This window comes from Lutjanus erythropterus, chromosome 6 (assembly GCF_056507025.1).
Source record: "Lutjanus erythropterus isolate fLutEry1 chromosome 6, fLutEry1.hap2, whole genome shotgun sequence".
Lineage (NCBI taxonomy): Eukaryota > Metazoa > Chordata > Actinopteri > Lutjaniformes > Lutjanidae > Lutjanus > Lutjanus erythropterus.
Window position 1 is genome coordinate 15,391,302 of NC_139322.1, and position 17,700 is coordinate 15,409,001.

The window sequence follows — 17,700 nt, forward strand, 5'->3', positions numbered from 1 at the left end:
ACACACACACACATATATATATATATATATATATATATATATATATATATATATATATATATATATATATATATATATATATATATATATACATATATATATATATATATACATATATATATATATTCAGCTTATGGAGAAAATCGATTAGAGAATGTAGTATGGGTGAATTATTTGTGCATTGTCTAAAATTCAGTCTAAAATTCACATTTTTACGAGTGAATTGATCTTATCCAGTCGTCGTGAAGTAGACCCTGCTGTCGATCTTTTAATCAGGCGTTTATTTGTTTTTCAAATGACAGATTGGGCAGCGGCCCCTGTAGGGAGATCATTCACCACATCCAGTTGCGCACGACTTGGTGACATCAATGGGGACGCCAGATCCTGAAAAATGACTCCAGCGTTAGTGTGACGACAGTGACCAGTAAGTATAAATGCTGAGACGGAAAGTTATCCGCTCATACCTCCAGACTTGGCCTTTACAGGTCACCGACCGCTGCGAGAGGCTGAGAGCGACTATCACAACTGCCGGCGGTGCGCGCAACAGAGGCTGGGAGAGAGAGGAGAATTTGGATATTTCCCAGGTGAGTCTGAAGCACTTATGTCTATCTTTTCTGGTAGTGGTTCTGTTTCGTCATATCTTGGTGGATTATGTGTTCTACAAATATATTTCGTTCAGTTTGCATGCTTTCATTGTGTAAAACAAGTTTAAAATGAAATGGCGATGTAATTGTAAATAAAAGGGAAAAAATAGTTTTACGAAAATTCCTCTGAACAAGTTGAAACAATTTGCACTGGACAAATTATCTCATCCGATTGTTTCACATTTCTTAACAGAAAAAAAAGATTTTGGGTCTCTATATTGAATCAAACAACTTCGGAACTGTGCTTACTGCAGTGCAGCCATATGTTTATAGTTTATCTTGTCCCCACAATAATTTCATCTCTGAAATATATTTTCTACCATCGACCATAATCTATTTCTCCAACAGACAACAACTAAATTACCATGAAGTCGACATGCCTACTCGTCTTGGCTTCTCTCGCGCTCTGCAACTTGGCTATATGTGGAGGACAGGGCATCCCCACTGAGGACGAGACGGACCGAAGGACCATCGACGACATCATCCTACAGAGAGCAGAAAGTCTCCTGTTACGGTCTATTCTCAAAAAGATGCAAGAGGAAGACGGCAGAAACGGTGCGTAAAATATGCGTAATGGACCATTTTTGCAGGCAACCAAGGAACGACTGATTTGATGCCATAAAGTACTTAAAAATGTTTAATCTTTGTCATTAAATTTAATTTCGTGCTACCATTATATTGATATCTGGGCTATTTGTCTCATGTTTTAACCTGACCGTCTTTAACTGATGTGGCAACATGTTTTAGGCAGTCTGGGACTTTTACGCTTTCTTTTAAATATTTTCCAGTTAGATAACTGTAAATTGTCTTGAATTAATGCTTGTGTATTAAAACTTGAGAAAGACAAAAATCTGCTTCCAAATTACTATGACGCATAGAAAATGAACCAAAACTATTTTGTGCACTTTTTACGCATGGCACAGATCAGCTGGGGAAACACATTTTTGAAGTAAAGAGATATTTTAAAGTACTGTAATCGAAATAATGTTTTCCTTTCAGAGGGATCTTCCTATCAAACAGAATGGGTGACAAAGCGACAGCATCCCGGTAAAAGATACGTCGAAGATCTGGAGAAGCGCCAGCATCCAGGCAGGAGAGAAGAAGACGAGGACGAACAGTACTTGGATGTTCAAAAGAGACAACACCCGGGCAAACGCGACGATGAAATGCACTCGTTCATGGATCTCCAGAAAAGGCAGCACCCAGGGAAGCGCACCACAATGGGACACTTTTCTGAAAACCCCGTGATGCTCCTGAGCGAACTTTCAAAGCGTCAGCACCCTGGCAAGCGCTACCTGGTGCTGCACAGCAAGCGCCAGCATCCAGGTAAGCGCCATCTGGAGGACGAGGACACAGATGGGGACTGGGATGACGCGGACGAGGAGGGAGACGAAGATCTCGCAGAGTTGGAAAAGCGTCAGCACCCAGGAAAACGGTTTTGGGATAACTCCAGTCCGGATTTAGGCACAAACAGTCCGTGTGATGTTTTGGACCCTACTAGCTGCAGCAAGACCAGTCTGCTGCTCGACTTTTTAGACAACATTAACAAGAGTCACGCCGAGGAGAAGAGACAACACCCCGGCAAAAGGTTTGCGCCAGAGGAGAATTTAGTGGAAGGAGAGTAGGTTATTAAACAGAAGTGTGGTGTGCGTTTCCTGCTGTATTGTAAACAAATAAATGTGTACCATAATGAATTATTAAAAATGAAAAAAGAATTCAGATCATTTAACCTTTTGTGCCACAGTTTTTCTTTTGCAGACAGTCACTGTGTCATCATCGCAAAAACATTTATCCGCCGTTTGTTTCTTTGGGGAGCTTGTCCATAAATGTCCTACAAACTCGCTAGAATCACTGTAAATACGGCTTTCACGAGACTGAGTGCCCTGTGTTGAACTTAATTAACAAGTTATTATTATAATTATCATTATTTAGTATTTATTCGTTTAATTTGGCTACTCATGCTAAAATCAAGTCCAAGAATGAAAGCATTAGTCTACTGGCTTTTGTGCTGTTGCCTCTGTGAGGCAGCATACGCTTGTCAGTACAGAACATGCTTGAAATGATAAATCAAAGTGGCTCATGTATAGAAAATCCCTTCATTGATTGATTTGTGTTTTATTCTTTTCTACTTATGTAAAATATAATTAATACCACGGCAAATAAAATGTGTCACTGATTATTTTTCTACTCATTACTGCACGGATTAAGTTTATTTAACCTGATGTTGTAAATTAAAAACTGCCTTTGCCTTAAAGTCAACCACCAATGTTTTTGTTGGACAATAAAACGCATTGGTAAAAGTGTATGGTTTGTTTCAGTGACTATTAAAGTCTAATTAAAATGTTTATTCAACCCAACTCCAGGTCTAATTGGTGTGTAGTCCAATAAAGCAGTCACTCTGCCTCAGCCTGAGAATGATTAATCCAGTTCAGTAGCAGACAGAGTGTGTCAGGTATCCTCTTCTCAATTTAATTGGGCTCATTCCATCAGAGCCTTGGGAGCAGCTGTCCACTGGCTGATCAATATGCAAATTATTCATCAGAGATAGAGACTGAAACACACACACACACACACACACACACACACACACACACACACACACACACACACACAACTTTTAACTCCGTGGACTGACAAACCATTAGGCAGGAGAAAATGCACATCATCAAACATACACAGTGAACAATTTCAGATGAATTATATTTCAGGCACAAACTATTTTAGACTCTGAAATCCCTCAGGGACAGAAGGTAAATATAATTTAGATAAATCCTTTGTGGCTTTGGAGATTCTTTTATGTTTAGATCTGTGCATAATGTCTTAGGCCTCACAAGTTTAAGTGAAAAGCATTACAATGGTATGCACACAGCCCAACACACACACACACACACACACACACACACACACACACACACACACACACACACACACACACACACACACCTCTGTTTCTCTGTGGATAGTGTAGTTCAGCGGTTTCCAACATTTTCGCCCTCAAATTGTACTTATGAACGATCAACACACTCTCCACCTTAGTGTAGAGAGTTTTGAGCAGCTTAACGTTAACATCATATTTCCTTTTAGAAGAGGCACAAAAACTACCCAGGGTTTTACAAAACAAAAGCAAAACTGACAGGAATTTAAAATTTTACATAATAGACTAACAGAAATATTTTTTCATTCTTATGCATTCGGTCATCTTGTGACACCTAATATTTAAAGCTAGATTGCAGAAACTTAACTGATTGGTAACCATGGTAATTAGGGTAAATTAGGACCATTATGTCAAGAGTTAAGACCTGAAAAAAAAAAAAAACATCACATATGAACAGGTCTTAAGTCAATGTTCCTATCCAAACTTAAGATAGGAAAAGTGTTGAACACAAGCATCCTAACTTCCTAAAATATTAAAGTCTCATAACTTTAGGATAACAGTTAAGCTGTGTTAACTGTCACTTTCCACCTGTTGCTAACTTACTGACCAGCTAATAGTAACAGTAGCTAATGGTAATGTTCCCTAACAGCAGGTAAGAGTAGCGTTAGCTAACAGCAGCTAATGATAGTGTTAGCTATTAATCCATATCCAGTCCACTTTTGTTTAATCCATATAGCTGTTCTTTTGTTGCTTTTACACAATGGATGCTGGATACAGCAGAGACTGCGTCTAATATCTTAGCCCACTCTCTTTTATCTCCCAGGTTAGTGACATTCCCAAAAAGAACATCTTTGGATTTCTCCACAGATATTATCCAAAACCTCAAACTCATCTGTCTTGAAATAACATGCCCATCGTTGGTGTTGCATTTTTGCATGCTTCAGTGTGTTAAAATGAGAAAAAACAACAGTTATGAAGTTGTTTGGCTTGACGAGATGAGAAAAGTTGTGGTGGTTGCTAGGTAACAAGCATAAAAGTTGATAAGTGATGCTGGATTGAGTATTTGATAGTTCCTAACCTGAGATAAAATAGGATTCTAGTTATGTTTTGGTTCTGTAATACCAAATTTGGGAAAAGTCCTATTTTAGACTCTTCCAGTCTTAACTTAAGACTTAAAATAGGAGGTTTCTGTAATATGGCCCCTAACTCCTAGATTGAAATAACCCTACCAATTATACTCTAATTTGACTGATATTTGACTGACTTGCAAGGGAGCCCCCCACAAAGGAGCTTTTGGCCCCTGTTGGCCCCTTACTCCTCCTTCTCTCTGGGCGTTGTATATGCACCCTGTTGCCATCAAGTAAAGTGCACATGGCACACTACACATGACATCTTAATTGTGTTTTGCTAAAGAGCCCACAGAAACTGAGCTGGAGGCTAAAACTAAAACATTTCTGAAATGGTTAAGTGAAACTGAAATAAATGAAGGTGTTTAAACTACATTTTGACAAAAGGCCACTCCACTCACCCTGAGCCTCAGGGCTGAGTGATAACACAGGGTACGCCTTAAGGCTCTTATCATGTCAGGTCATATTGTGGTGCAAATCTGCAATTAATTAAATTGTCCCAAACCAGCTGACACACAGTGAACTTGAAGCCCCTTTGGCAGCTTCCTGCTCCACACGCCAACTTTGCATTACATGCATACATAAATCCAGCACACACACATTAGTCATGCCAAGTGTTTGTGCAACCTGAACTGCTCATGTTTGTTTCAAGGATCAAACCAAAAGCAAATAAAGGATGGACCTGGTTCATTTTGTTCACCTGTTGCAAACAAACCAACTCAGGGGCAACTCTTGATTCTGTATTTTTTAAATACAGCTCCTCACTGGTACATATAGTTTGGAGAATACTATAGATACAAGACAAAACTGACAGAGGGGAAAGTCACAATTACAAATCTATTGATTCTATACTGCACAAACTTAAGTCAAATAAAGGTTCAATGAGATGAATTTCATCTAAACAACCTCTCTGCCCCTGCACTCATTCTGCTGCCAGAGAATGGAAATGGGGGGTTGCAGGTTATCAAGGGTGATACATTGTGGACATTTTGCTAACAAGCAGGACAGTGTCTCCCCTCATCCCCCCTAAAATCCCTTGGTTATCCAAGGGAAAAATATCATAAATGAGAAAGACATTTCTAAGAATTTCAAAAAGGATTACATCTACAGTCAACTCAAAATTAAATATAATGTAATAATAACCAGACTGAGAATTAAACACAGCAACCTTAATAGCAGGACTACACTTTTCATGATGGGAAAACATCCAACAGGCCTCTGTGATCGGTATCATGAAGAAGAGATGTGTGAGCATACTTGCAGTTACATACAGAAAATACACAGAAGAAAGACTAGTGATGATCACATACTTACTGCATAGGAGCAGAGGGGAAAAGTTGAGTGGAGGCCAGTGGAAACAGTGTGGAGGGCAGAAAAATGGCTGTTTGTTTTCAGAGATACTGGACTAATTACGTTTATATTTGAATCAATCAATCAATCAATTGCACATAACAAAGAAGGAACAGCTGGATAAACCTAACAACAAACATTCATTCATACCAACACTCAGAGCTGCAGCAATTAGTTGATTATTAATCAACTATAAATGCATCTACTTTGATAATCGCTTAATCGTTTCGAGTAATTTTCTACTCCTCACTGACAGTAAACTGAATCTCTTTGAGTTGTGGACAAAACAAGACATTTGAGAAAATCATCTTGGACTTTAAGAAACACTGATCACCATTTTTCACCATCTTCTGACAACAAGTAATCGATTAATTGAGAAAATAATTGAATGATTAATCAGTGATGAAACTAATCGTTAGTTGCAGCTCTAAGAACACCACATTAGGTGAAACAACTTCACCTAATAGTAGTCGCCTAATGTCACGCCAGTCGCGTGTGTTTCGTGTCGTTTGTCCCTGATCTCTTCCCGTACAGACTGGATGCTAATCACATGACCAGGCAGGGCTGCTGCTGCTTCTGCAGCTGGTGTTGTCGAGCTGTCAGCTGTCAACTACACAGTTATTATTGGATTAATTTGTAAGTATACACCATCCACCGTGTTAAGAAGTCCGCTTGTGTTAGGTTTTGTGAAGTTTGAAGTGATTTATTCTCGTGTTTTGGACAAAGACATTAGAGAAACGATGGCTAAAGAAGGCGAGACCCGCTGCTAGCATTCTGTAGCTAACGTTACATTATCTGCTGCTCAGTATAACGGCGGCCAGTGTTAGCCAAATGAAATACAATTCAACTTTAGCCGTTTGTTAATTGATATGCCAATATTACACATCAAATAAAAGAGTGCAAACGATCGTAGTTAGAAAAGTAAATACTTATCGTTTATTTAGGTTTGTTTTTCACTGAGTGCGTGGGTTGAATACAAGCTGACTGAATGGGTTTGGTACATAAACTCTTGGCTAACGTTATCTGGTTAAAAAAAAATGTAGCATTAAAACCTAATTTTGCTCCATTCTAGGGTGCACGAGCTCAAGAAAACATATTTAACGTTAAAGCACTGTATTGACTGTAAAAACATCTATGAGTAATATTTATGCAACTCATGTTAGTCAGAATTTCTTAGAAAGGACATGCAGCTGGCTTTGAGTGCATGTAAATCTGAACCTTTGCTGCTTGATAATTAGCTACATCTGTTCAGGTGTAATAACACCTGCTTCACCTTCACAGGCCTCTCTAATGTATGTGACTGTCAGAGAAAGCTGCAGCACTGTTTATTGCCCTGACACTCTTATCTCCCATGTTTTTTCTCAGTGGCTTTCATTCAGTTTTTTAAACAGCCTGTAACATTCTGCAAAGTGTGGGCCGTGGAGGACCTGCAGCTCAGCCTTAAGATCAAAAAATGAAATAAATAAAACATAATAAATAAAACATTTTTAAGTTTTTAATTTTTTAGTGTGAATTTACACTAATAAAGCAAAGCCATGTGATTTAAATGACATGTTATTCTTTATTTACTTGGCCTAGTTTAATAGGTGTTAGACCGTATTTGGTGAACTGTCACATTAACAACAAACTGTATCTTGTATCTGGCATCAATACGATTAGTGTCATGTACTGATGATTGAAGGTTGAGTTGTGATTAAAGGTTTGGGTGGGTCAAAAAGATTTTCAAATTTCAAACTGGGGTGTGGCACTCTTAAGTTTCGGACTTGCTGCTCTAAACTGTAAGTGCAATTGTCACCACTGTTTCATGGGATATCTCAACTCTATCGGATGTCTGCAAAATCTTGCTACTCACTAGGGCTGCAACTAAGGACTCTTTTCATAGACAGTCGAGTATTTTCTCAATTAAATGTTACTGGTTTAAAAATGTTAGAAAATGGTAGTAAATGAAAGTCAGTGCTTCCCAAAGCCTAATATAACATCATCAAATGTCTTGTTTTACTCATTGCCCAAATATGTTCAGTTTACTGTCATAGAGGAGTGAAGAAACCAAAGATTATTAACATTTAAGAAACTGGAATTAGAGAATTTTGACTTTTTTTCTTTAAAAAAATTACTAAAACTAATAAACTGATTCTAAAAAAAACAGTTGATGCTAAATTTCATAATCAATAGATTAATCATGACAGCTGTATTACTAACCCAAAACAATTCATTCATGCTTCAAAATCATGTTATTGTGGCAGTGAATTGGCCAATTCCACCAAAATGAAAAGTTGTTTTGACATCATGTGGTCTGGGCTGCTCAAAATGTTTGTTTTTTCACTGTGACAGTCAGCTGTGGAAATGTTTCTTATGTATAAAGCTGTTTTGTTCCACTTTTTTTTGTTGAAACTGTCTGGTAACTGTAGCTACTATACAAGAGTGTCAGTTTAGATTCAGATTTTAACAGTAGGTAAAACTTTGCCAGGAAAAGTCAATACTACACAATACTGTAGTACACAAAGAAAGGATATGCACATTTGTATGTCTACAGTCAGTTGGTGTAGAAATGTCATACATGTACTGTAAACAGAAGATTCACCTTTCATCTTTAATGTAAAGTCACATACAGTGAACAGAAAATTTGCCACACAATGACATCCATGTGATTCCCAGTTCATTACAGTCACCTGGTGCATCATTTTCCAAATTAGCGGACATCACAAACATATCAAGTCATAGATATTTATAGAATATACATGTATGCCATGTCTGGCAGGCTTTGATAATTGAATGGCTAATTTTGTATTAACTGTAGACAGTTGTACTCTTTTGCAAACATGTGACAAAGTGTGCAGTCTTCTTGAATGAATGAGAAATTCAAATCTGCTGTGAACAACAAACTAATTGTTCTGGGAATTGAACGCATTGTTGTGAAAACAATAACTGTCATTCAAGAATTGAGCTAAAGTGAATTAGAAAATTTGTAATCACCTAAAAATCACAGCGTGTCATTGCAGTGAATAATGCACTGTTAGGATTTCATAAAGGACAAACTGTTTGAAATTCTCAATGTGAGTTAGGGAAAGTAAAGTTAGTTATTAAGCCACTGATCTAGAATTTCATATATTGATTTTGTTAAATATATGCAGCCTCACTCTGCTTTGTCCTGCTCTTCAGTATCCCAGGATCCTCTCTGGCGTGATGGAGCTAATATGGGGTGGGTCACACACCCCATGACATGTGGACCAAAGCAAGAATCTCGCACCTCGCATTTCTTCTTCAACAGCACAACCGACCGCTGTCATGGCCTCCAGTTACCCACCCCCCTTTGAGGGCACAGGTGAAGTGAAGGAGGGCTTCCTTTGCCCGCTGTGCCTGAAGGACCTTCAGTCATTCTACCAACTCCAAGACCACTATGAGGAGGAGCATTCTGGAGAAGACCGCCACGTTAGGGGACAGCTCAAAAGTGAGTGCTATTAATTCTACTTTCAGACTTACAGTCACAACGCCATTTGGGTCTCATCATGTTCTAGTATGAAACAGAGTAGTTCAGCAAAAAGAGAGTATGGCAAACTTAAAAAGCTGTTTAATGAGCAAAATTTGAATGTGACATCAGGGCACTGCAGTGTTGGACCAGTGGATATTGTTGCCAGGATGAATTGGCAACTTTTCTGCTGCAGCTTTACAGGGAGGGACAGTGGATGATGTAGGAAAATGATGAGATGCAGTGAGCAAGAATCTTGGTTGGAAACAGAAGCATGCAAGGAGGTTAGCTGTCTGATTTGTATGTAGTTGTTCAGATTGATAATGAAACTGAAGATTAGTGGATGTTCCGGTGGACTAAGAATGCACAAGTGACACATACATCACTATGTCAGTTCTTGTGTATGGAATATCCTCTCTGCATGTGCATCTGCATTGTATCCTAATTTTCTTTGTGCACAGATTTGGTTCAGAAGGCCAAGAAAGCCAAAGACAAGCTGTTGAAAAGGGATGGAGAAGACAGACCGGATACTGGCAGTTATGAGTCCTTCTACTATGGTGGAGTGGACCCTTACATGTGGGAGCCTCAGGATCTGGGTAAGACTAGAAAACTGGACTGTAAATTCCACTCTTCACCTTTTTTGTTTTGTATGTTCTTTTTTTTTTAATTCTCTTTTTATAGGTTATAAATCTCACAGGATTTACATAGATGCTACAATCTCTATCTCAAAGCCTTCTGTGGAACTCAGTTGTAACTGATGGCAGTAATACTGAATTAAAAGAAATAATTTGAAGCAAGTAAGGGCCTGCAAAGTAAATGGACATGGACCAGACATAAAAATGGAAAATAAAATACAAATACAACACTTAAATAGAACCAGGATGTTTAGGTGTGCCTTCATTAAACAAATGATGGTCATACAGGTGTAATGTACATAATCCAACTCTTCCATTTGTCCTGTTGTTTCTCTTGTTGCAGTCTGAAAGAAAAAGTGATTCTGTGCATAAATGCCATAAATGATATTAGTGCATCTATCAACTGTAGGCATCTCTGGTTTTAACCACTTGATAGTATTTTTGTTAGCTTTTTCATATAATTTGGATAAAACTAGATAATTATTGATAAGATCGATTAAGAAGGCTTTTAAGCAGCAAAACTCTCACTCACGTTCTTTTGTTGTTTTTGTAGGAGCGACCAAAAGCCACCTGGACTTCTTTAAAAAACACCGGGCAGCCAGGATAGACCACTATGTCATTGAAGTCAACAAGCTCATCATCAGACTGGAAAAGGTTTGCTTACAATAATACGACACAAGAATAATTCACATCAATTTCTTCCTGCTGTTGCTGAAATTACACTTAACCTGAGCTTATCTGTGCTGTTGTGTTAACTGTCTTTTCAGCTGACATCATTTGACAGGACCAACTCAGACGCTGCCAAAATCAGAGGTTTGTCCCCATGTCTGACTCCTGTCTGTGTTTGTAAATATGATTTATTTAGGTTATAAATTAATGAGTGTTCATCCTCCTTTTCAGCCATTGAGAAGTCTGTGGTTTCATGGGTGAATGACTCGGATGTCCCATTCTGTCCCGACTGTGGAAACAAGTTCAACATCCGTAACAGGCGTCACCACTGTCGCCTCTGTGGGTCCATCATGTGTAGGAGGTGCATGGAGTTTGTCCCCTTACCTTTAGCTCGTACGTACGCACAAAACACTTTCAAATGAAAATAAATCATCAGATATCAGTTGAGTTTTGTCACCTCCATGCTGTGAAATGTATTTTGTTTATTCACAGAAAAGCTGATCAGTGGGACACGAGAGGCCCTGTGCGTACCTGGAAGCCCCGTTCAGTCCCAGTCTCCCCCAGCAGGTGGTGGTGGTGGCGGCGGCGGCGGTGGGATGGGCTCCAGAAGAGGCAGCATCAGCAGCCTAAGCAGCGTTACTTCCATGCTGGAAGAAAAGGATGACGAGAAGATTCGCTGCTGTCACCACTGTATGGACACACTGCTGAAGAGACAGCAGAAACTGGAAGAGAAGGACCGTGTGCCTGATATCGTGAAACTTTACGAGGTAAATTGAAAAAGATCAGGACAGATTTCAGAATCTGTCTCTTCTTCTGTTTCTAGTAGTGGTGCAGTCAATTTTGTATTTGGTTTTCATGCTGTCTTACCAGCGTTTGTGCAAAGTCTTAAGAAAATGATTACTTTTACCCATTATGTTTTCAAGATTAGTGATGTGCTTGAATTGGAATGTAGTGAATGTAATTTCTTGAAAAATATTTAATCCTCAAAAATCCTTTGTTGATCCCTTACTCTGAAAATTATCAAGCATTAAATAATCCTGATCAAAATACATAATCAAAGTTAATATGAACAGCTGGTAAAATAACAAAAGTTACAATATTCATCAATTGCTGAGGATATAAAGGAATTTGTCATTGCACTTACAATAACAATTTAGATGTGGTGATAAAGACTTGGAGAGTCAAGAAATTTTTGGTTTAGGTACCTTTAAAGTTCTTCAAAAGTGGTTGAAAGCTGCATGAACCCCGTCTTGAGTTTATACTGTTGTATCCTTCCCGTCATTCAGTGTTTTAATTTGGGGGTTTCCTGTTGTTCACTTGCTCCAAACTTGTCTTCCTGTCAGAGGCTGAGGATGTGCATGGAGAAGGTGGATGAAAGGGCTCCAGAATACATCAAAATGGCCGAGTCTCTCAAGTAAGCCCCATTAAAAAGTAGTAATGCACTTCTGACATGAGAAATAATCCTTGGATCTGCGATTTGAGAGATTGTTGCTGTTTGCTTTCACAGTGCCGGAGAGACCACATACAATCTAGACACTGCTGGTGGACTGAGACTGGAAGTACAGAAATACTATGAACTCATCGACGCACTGAGGTAGATTTCAGTCCTAATTGACGGTTTCCAAATTGAAGACTGTTCTATCACGTTTGTCTTTTTTACAAGTTATGTGTTTTCTTTTCAGTAAGAAGATTTTAACACTAGGAGCAAAAGATGATCCACCGCCACATCCAAAGGCCCTCCAGTTGCAGAGAATGATCCGTTATACAGCCACACTATTCGTCCAGGTGAGACTAAGTTCAGATAATTGTCAGCATGAAAAAAGACATACAGCCCCATTTGGACAGAATAAATTAATAAATAAATTAAACAGGGAGCTGGGCAACAAATTATTTTCACCTTACCTAGAACAGTATGTCATGAATTGTGTCAAAAGACTTGAGATCCCTAATCCGCTGAAACCAGCATAAAATGAATATGGGACTCTATCAGGCCCTGCAGTGGAAAACAGGAGACTCTATCCATTTTTTAGCATCAGTATAAAGGATAAGAATGGAACATTGAGGAACTCTTTATCTGAATGAGATAATGCTGTGATTGATGTAATAAGTGTCAAAATTAATGTCTTAATAACACATTAACACAAATTCCTTTTAACGCCACTATTTATTGACCCGCAATTAACGCACGTTCTGTTATATTGGCCTAACCTATAGTTTGAATCAGCAGCCGGAAATTAATCAGCTTGCAGTTGCGATGAAGCGAACCTCTGTCACCTGAAAATGTAAACAGGCAACTGGCTCGGTGCAAAGACATAGAAGTATAGGAGGAGGGAGAGGAAAGAGTGCTGATCAAGCCGAAACCAGGTAAAAGTGAAAAATTGTGACCGACTGTTTGATTGTAATGATTATAAATGTATGAAAACACGTTAAAAATAAGAAAAATACGGTCAGAAGTAAATCATGCTTAATGTTGAGTAAGAAACTGAGCGGCAGGGCGATGACCTTGACCTGATGAATCACCGTAATTTGCCTGAAGAGATAGAAGCAAAAAAGGGATGTTAGATGGCACAAACAGGATACATCTGGTTCCATCGGAGGAGATGGGATTTTGCACAATATATGACTGTGACACATAGATATCGCAGAGGAATATGATATAAAGGACTGAACAGAGAAGAGAACTGTGTTAGTCCTCGACTGACTCTTGTGTTTGGAGCATGCAGTTAGCTCGACCACATCAGAGCATCGCAGCTTGGAACTAAAAACAACTCAAGAGACGGAGTAGATGAACATCCAAACATCGCAGAAAAGGAATTCAGCTACCTTCAGCTGAAATGAGAGAATTGTGCAAATGAGAATTAACCTTTTCCACCCAGCTGTAGGATTACAATTGGATAGAAAACATTTCTTTAGTTCATCCTGCCATCAAGGACTGTGGACTTGTTAGAGACTTTTTGGACTTTGGACAAAGTCATGAGTTTCACCAGGAACCAACAGTTCGGCTCAGACTGTATTAGCCGTACCGCACTTTCCTTGGGATCTAACAATTACCATAATGTCCACATGTTTAAATTGATAAAGAATTCAACAAACTGAAGTTAAAATGTGTATGAAATGTATTTATTTCATCAAGTACATCACTGTAATAGCCAAATTCACTCAGTGTTAAGTTAAGTTTCTCACCTCCTCGTAAGGAATCTGGCATTTAACTTACTACTATTTGTGATGAGAGTATTTGTTATGATTTGATTTAACCAATCGGTTTTGAATCAATATGAGCTGTATGCTTGCCCTTGCTTAACTTTTGCAATAAATTAAAATTTATTTAGGTATAGAGTGTTTAATGTCTTTTACGGTTCTTACAGGTTATTCTAGCCAAACAAATTAAACTGTACCAAGTGCTCAGATCTGTAAGAAGAGAGCTGCCGTTAATGGCCGTGGCTGGAGTAGTATTTGACTCTAGGGCTATTAAGTCAAGTGCTGTGCAATTGTAAGCACGGCAAACGTCCGGATGAAGGCAGTTAGAAGCTAGGCGAATCTCCTCGCCACCAGCTTAAACTATCCCCTGTTGAAGCCTAATGGGGTAACACCCTTAGGCTAGAGGATTGGAACCTTTAAGCGGAGAGCTGGTCGAGTACCTCATGTACAGGGGTAACTTGGGATCAAACACGTCGAAAACTCTAACACAGGTAGTGTGAGACGACCCGAGAGAGACAAGGTGTGCAGCAGAAAGGACATCTGCCCGAGAGCTGGAGAGAAGCGTGCAGCGGAGAGGGCGTCTGCCCGAGCGCCCAAGACAAGCAGCCCTGCAGGGAAGCAGTGCTGCTGGGTGACCAGCAAGGAAAGCAGAGTCAGCTACCTATGAGTTTTGCTGAAGATCCCCTGGAAGAGGATGATGAACACAGCCAGATTGGAAGCATGAAAGCTGCCCAGGGGTCAGGAAGTTCAGGCGCTGACTCAGAAGAGGACTATAAGCCTGGCTCCAACCTTGAGGAAGAAGAAGAGGAAGACAATGCCGACAACATGGGGATTCATACCCCAGAGGAGAATCTGGCCCTTCCAACCACAATAACCAGCGATGTTTCCCTGATGATGCGAATATTGAAAAATATGGTAGAATGGAGGCCACCTCTCAGAGATCTAAGATGGAGAAAGATGACCACATTCCAGCAATAAACTGGATCCCCACTGGGAACACGCACTATTGCCAGCCAAACAGGGATTAGTGCCTACCAGTGGATTGGGAGCCCTTGGGACATTGATGACAGTGGGTTAATGGTCTTCACCAAAACTTACCTGAAGATCCATAACACCAAATTCAGGAGAGAACTAGCTGATAAGGCCGCAGAGGACTACAAAAATGAGGTTGCTGAGCGGAGAGCTCGGAGGCAACCAGATGAGCAATAGTGACAAGTGGAGGAAGACTCCCCTATTATACTGTCCTTCACCTACCAGTCGAAATAATTGATTTACACCTAAATACATTCAAACTGACTCTTTCCAATCATCACTCTGTTATACAGTGCTGTATGTCTTGCCTTCTTTGATCCCTTTCTTCCCTGAATTGACTTGTTCTTTGTGTCCTCCGTTTTTTAGGAGAAGCTGTTAGGACTCATGTCTTTACCCACTAAGGAGAAATATGAGGAGCTGAAAGAAAAGAGGAAACAGGAACAAGAGAAGAGAATCCAACAAGAGAGAACGGTGAGATTGTGTACTAATACTTCCCTGTTGATATTTGATACATACTAAATGTTTATACTTTACATATTTTCCTGCCCAGCAGGCAGCTCAGGAGGCTCTGAAGAGGCGTCAGGAGTCTGAAAGAAACCGTCCACCTCCCAGCTCGAATGGAGAGCTGCCCCAAGCCCCCAGAGCTCCACGCATGACCAAAGCCGGTGGCTGGCTGCCCTCTGCAGACTCCACAAATGCACGCAGTGAGCTGGAGGACCCCCTCCTGCAGCAGATCGAGAACATACAGTCATTCCTTCGTCAGGCACGAGAGGCCCAGAGGACCGACGAGGTGGCCATGTTGGAGGAGAACTTGCGTCAGCTGCAGGATGAATATGACCAGCAGCAGACCAGCCTGGCCATCGCGCTCTCCCAGAAGCTGGCTGAGGAGGAGAGCTTGCAGCAGGGGGAGCTCCATCGTCTGAAAGCCAAGGAAAGGGAGGAGATGGAGCACTGGGGCCCTGCTGTGGGGTCCAGCCAGCCTGTCATCACCTGGGAGAGGTCTCTGGATATCAGTCCAGGAGGGGGCTTCCAAGAAGAGGAGGACGGTGAAGCAGAGGAGCTGACTCCTAAAGCTGACAGGAGTCCATCCTCTGTCAGAGCATTCCCTGCTCTCACAAGCCAGGAGGAGTCACCTCCCAGGCTGAGGAGCTTAGGGGGGCATGTAACTCCGCCTGGTGGTGAAGGACAGAACAGCACCTCCCTTAACCCTTTTGATGAGGAAGACTCTACTCCCATTGAGGAAGATGCATCCAACCCGTTCTTCGAGGACATCAAGCGGGAGCACAAAGAGGTAACCAATGGGAAGAAAGAATACAACCCGTTTGATGAAGATGAAGATGCCGAAGAGGAAAAACAGGCTGAGAGTGTACCTGGCAACCCTTTTGAGGAGGAGGACGATAGTGATGCAGGTAACCCTTTTCTGGAGGCCTCTGGAAATTCTCCAGAAGTCTCCAACAACCCCTTCGATGGGGACGATGACGAGGTTTTGCCTGACGTGGACATGATAGAGGAGGAGCTGCTGCTGCAGCAGATTGACAACATTAGGGCCTACATTTTTGACGCCAAGCTCAGCGGCCGTCTCGACGAGGTGGAGCTCCTGTCAGAGAACCTCCGAGAGCTACAGCACACCCTACAGGAGCAGAAGAAGAAGAAGCACTGACACCTTTATCTCAACCCCACCCTGATTACCCGCTACTTACCAAGTACTGCGAGGCTAGCTGACATTACATGACTTATGAGCCCACTGCTTTAAGTTTGGGTGAGGTCTGCTGCACCACAAAAAACATTAGATTAGTCCCAAAATTAAACATGTTCTTGAGCTCAGTTGCCTTGAGTGGCTCCCTTAATTTCTAGACATCTTTCTAAACCACTCATCCTGTACAGGGTCACAGAGGGCTGGTGCCTGTCCCAGCATGCACAATTTTTAAGCACTGCAAGTGAAAAGTCATTTGCACAGGCATGTTGCTGAAGATATTAACCCTATTGTGTCATTTCAAAAAATTAACAATAGAAGATAGAAAAGTCCCCTTTAAAAGATTTTTTAATGGGACAGTCAGGTGGTCGTTTGAGTTGAGTGTGTGGGTCTTGTTGAAGTCAGGATGTATGATTTGACTCTTTGGCAAAGTCAATGAAGTGTTGGGAATAACACATTACAAAGTAACTAGTAACAAGACATGTAACAAATTATTTTTTCAAATTAATAACGCAATTACAATTACTGAAATTTAAATGGCTCATTACTTGTTACTTTTGTCTTACTAGAAAACAGCGGACAACTGTTAAGACTTAAGACTGTTTATCACATAATTTCACAGTTTAATATAGTCAATATGTTCATCATCATAATTATTTATCAACTACCATAGCAGCACAAATCCAAATCAGTCTGAGGGCAACTTACAGGTAGGAATACTTGTTGTTGCTGCCCTCTAGTGATCAAGAGTATTAATAGTTCCTCTCAGTGACAGTGGTTACAATGATGAATAAAATTTGAGAGTTCTCACTAAAATAACTGCACTGAAATAATATAGTTGTGTGCATTAACAAGTAACAAGTAACCAGAGTTATCGTCTTTTTTATTTCACATATTCATCTTCCCCGTCAAAACCTGGCACCTTCATTAGCCACCGTGCATCTCGATGTCTGACAGTTTGGTTGGAGATTTGGATATCTTATGCTAGTATAGTTGCAAAGGTATCAGATT

General features: G+C 40.3%; 2 protein-coding genes across 2 annotated transcripts; both read left to right on the forward strand.

The window, feature by feature from the left end:
* The first annotated feature begins 447 nt into the window (after nucleotides 1–447).
* On the forward strand, nucleotides 448–2,991 carry trh (thyrotropin-releasing hormone). The gene is made up of 3 exons (XM_084720832.1): nucleotides 448–584; nucleotides 993–1,199; nucleotides 1,644–2,991. The coding sequence occupies exons 2-3, from the start codon at nucleotides 1,010–1,012 to the stop codon at nucleotides 2,267–2,269; spliced, it is 816 nt and encodes a 271-aa protein (XP_084576958.1). The 5' UTR covers nucleotides 448–584; nucleotides 993–1,009; the 3' UTR covers nucleotides 2,270–2,991.
* A 3,512-nt stretch (nucleotides 2,992–6,503) lies between these two features.
* On the forward strand, nucleotides 6,504–16,818 carry rbsn (rabenosyn, RAB effector). Its single transcript, XM_084720835.1, has 12 exons — nucleotides 6,504–6,632; nucleotides 9,156–9,444; nucleotides 9,924–10,058; nucleotides 10,651–10,751; nucleotides 10,865–10,910; nucleotides 10,998–11,159; nucleotides 11,259–11,533; nucleotides 12,110–12,180; nucleotides 12,274–12,360; nucleotides 12,449–12,551; nucleotides 15,363–15,467; nucleotides 15,550–16,818. The coding sequence occupies exons 2-12, from the start codon at nucleotides 9,282–9,284 to the stop codon at nucleotides 16,654–16,656; spliced, it is 2,355 nt and encodes a 784-aa protein (XP_084576961.1). The 5' UTR covers nucleotides 6,504–6,632; nucleotides 9,156–9,281; the 3' UTR covers nucleotides 16,657–16,818.
* Nucleotides 16,819–17,700: the final 882 nt, after the last annotated feature.

Bases quoted from the DNA above. Each gene is read 5' to 3' on its own strand.
- rbsn (XM_084720835.1), top strand. From the start codon at position 9,282: ATGGCCTCCAGTTACCCACCCCCCTTTGAGGGCACAGGTGAAGTGAAG. The intron at 11,160-11,258 runs GTACGTACGCAC...GTTTATTCACAG, and splicing joins TGTCCCCTTACCTTTAGCTC to AAAAGCTGATCAGTGGGACA. The intron at 11,534-12,109 runs GTAAATTGAAAA...TCTTCCTGTCAG, and splicing joins ATATCGTGAAACTTTACGAG to AGGCTGAGGATGTGCATGGA.
- trh (XM_084720832.1), top strand. From the start codon at position 1,010: ATGAAGTCGACATGCCTACTCGTCTTGGCTTCTCTCGCGCTCTGCAAC. The intron at 1,200-1,643 runs GTGCGTAAAATA...TTTTCCTTTCAG, and splicing joins AGAGGAAGACGGCAGAAACG to AGGGATCTTCCTATCAAACA.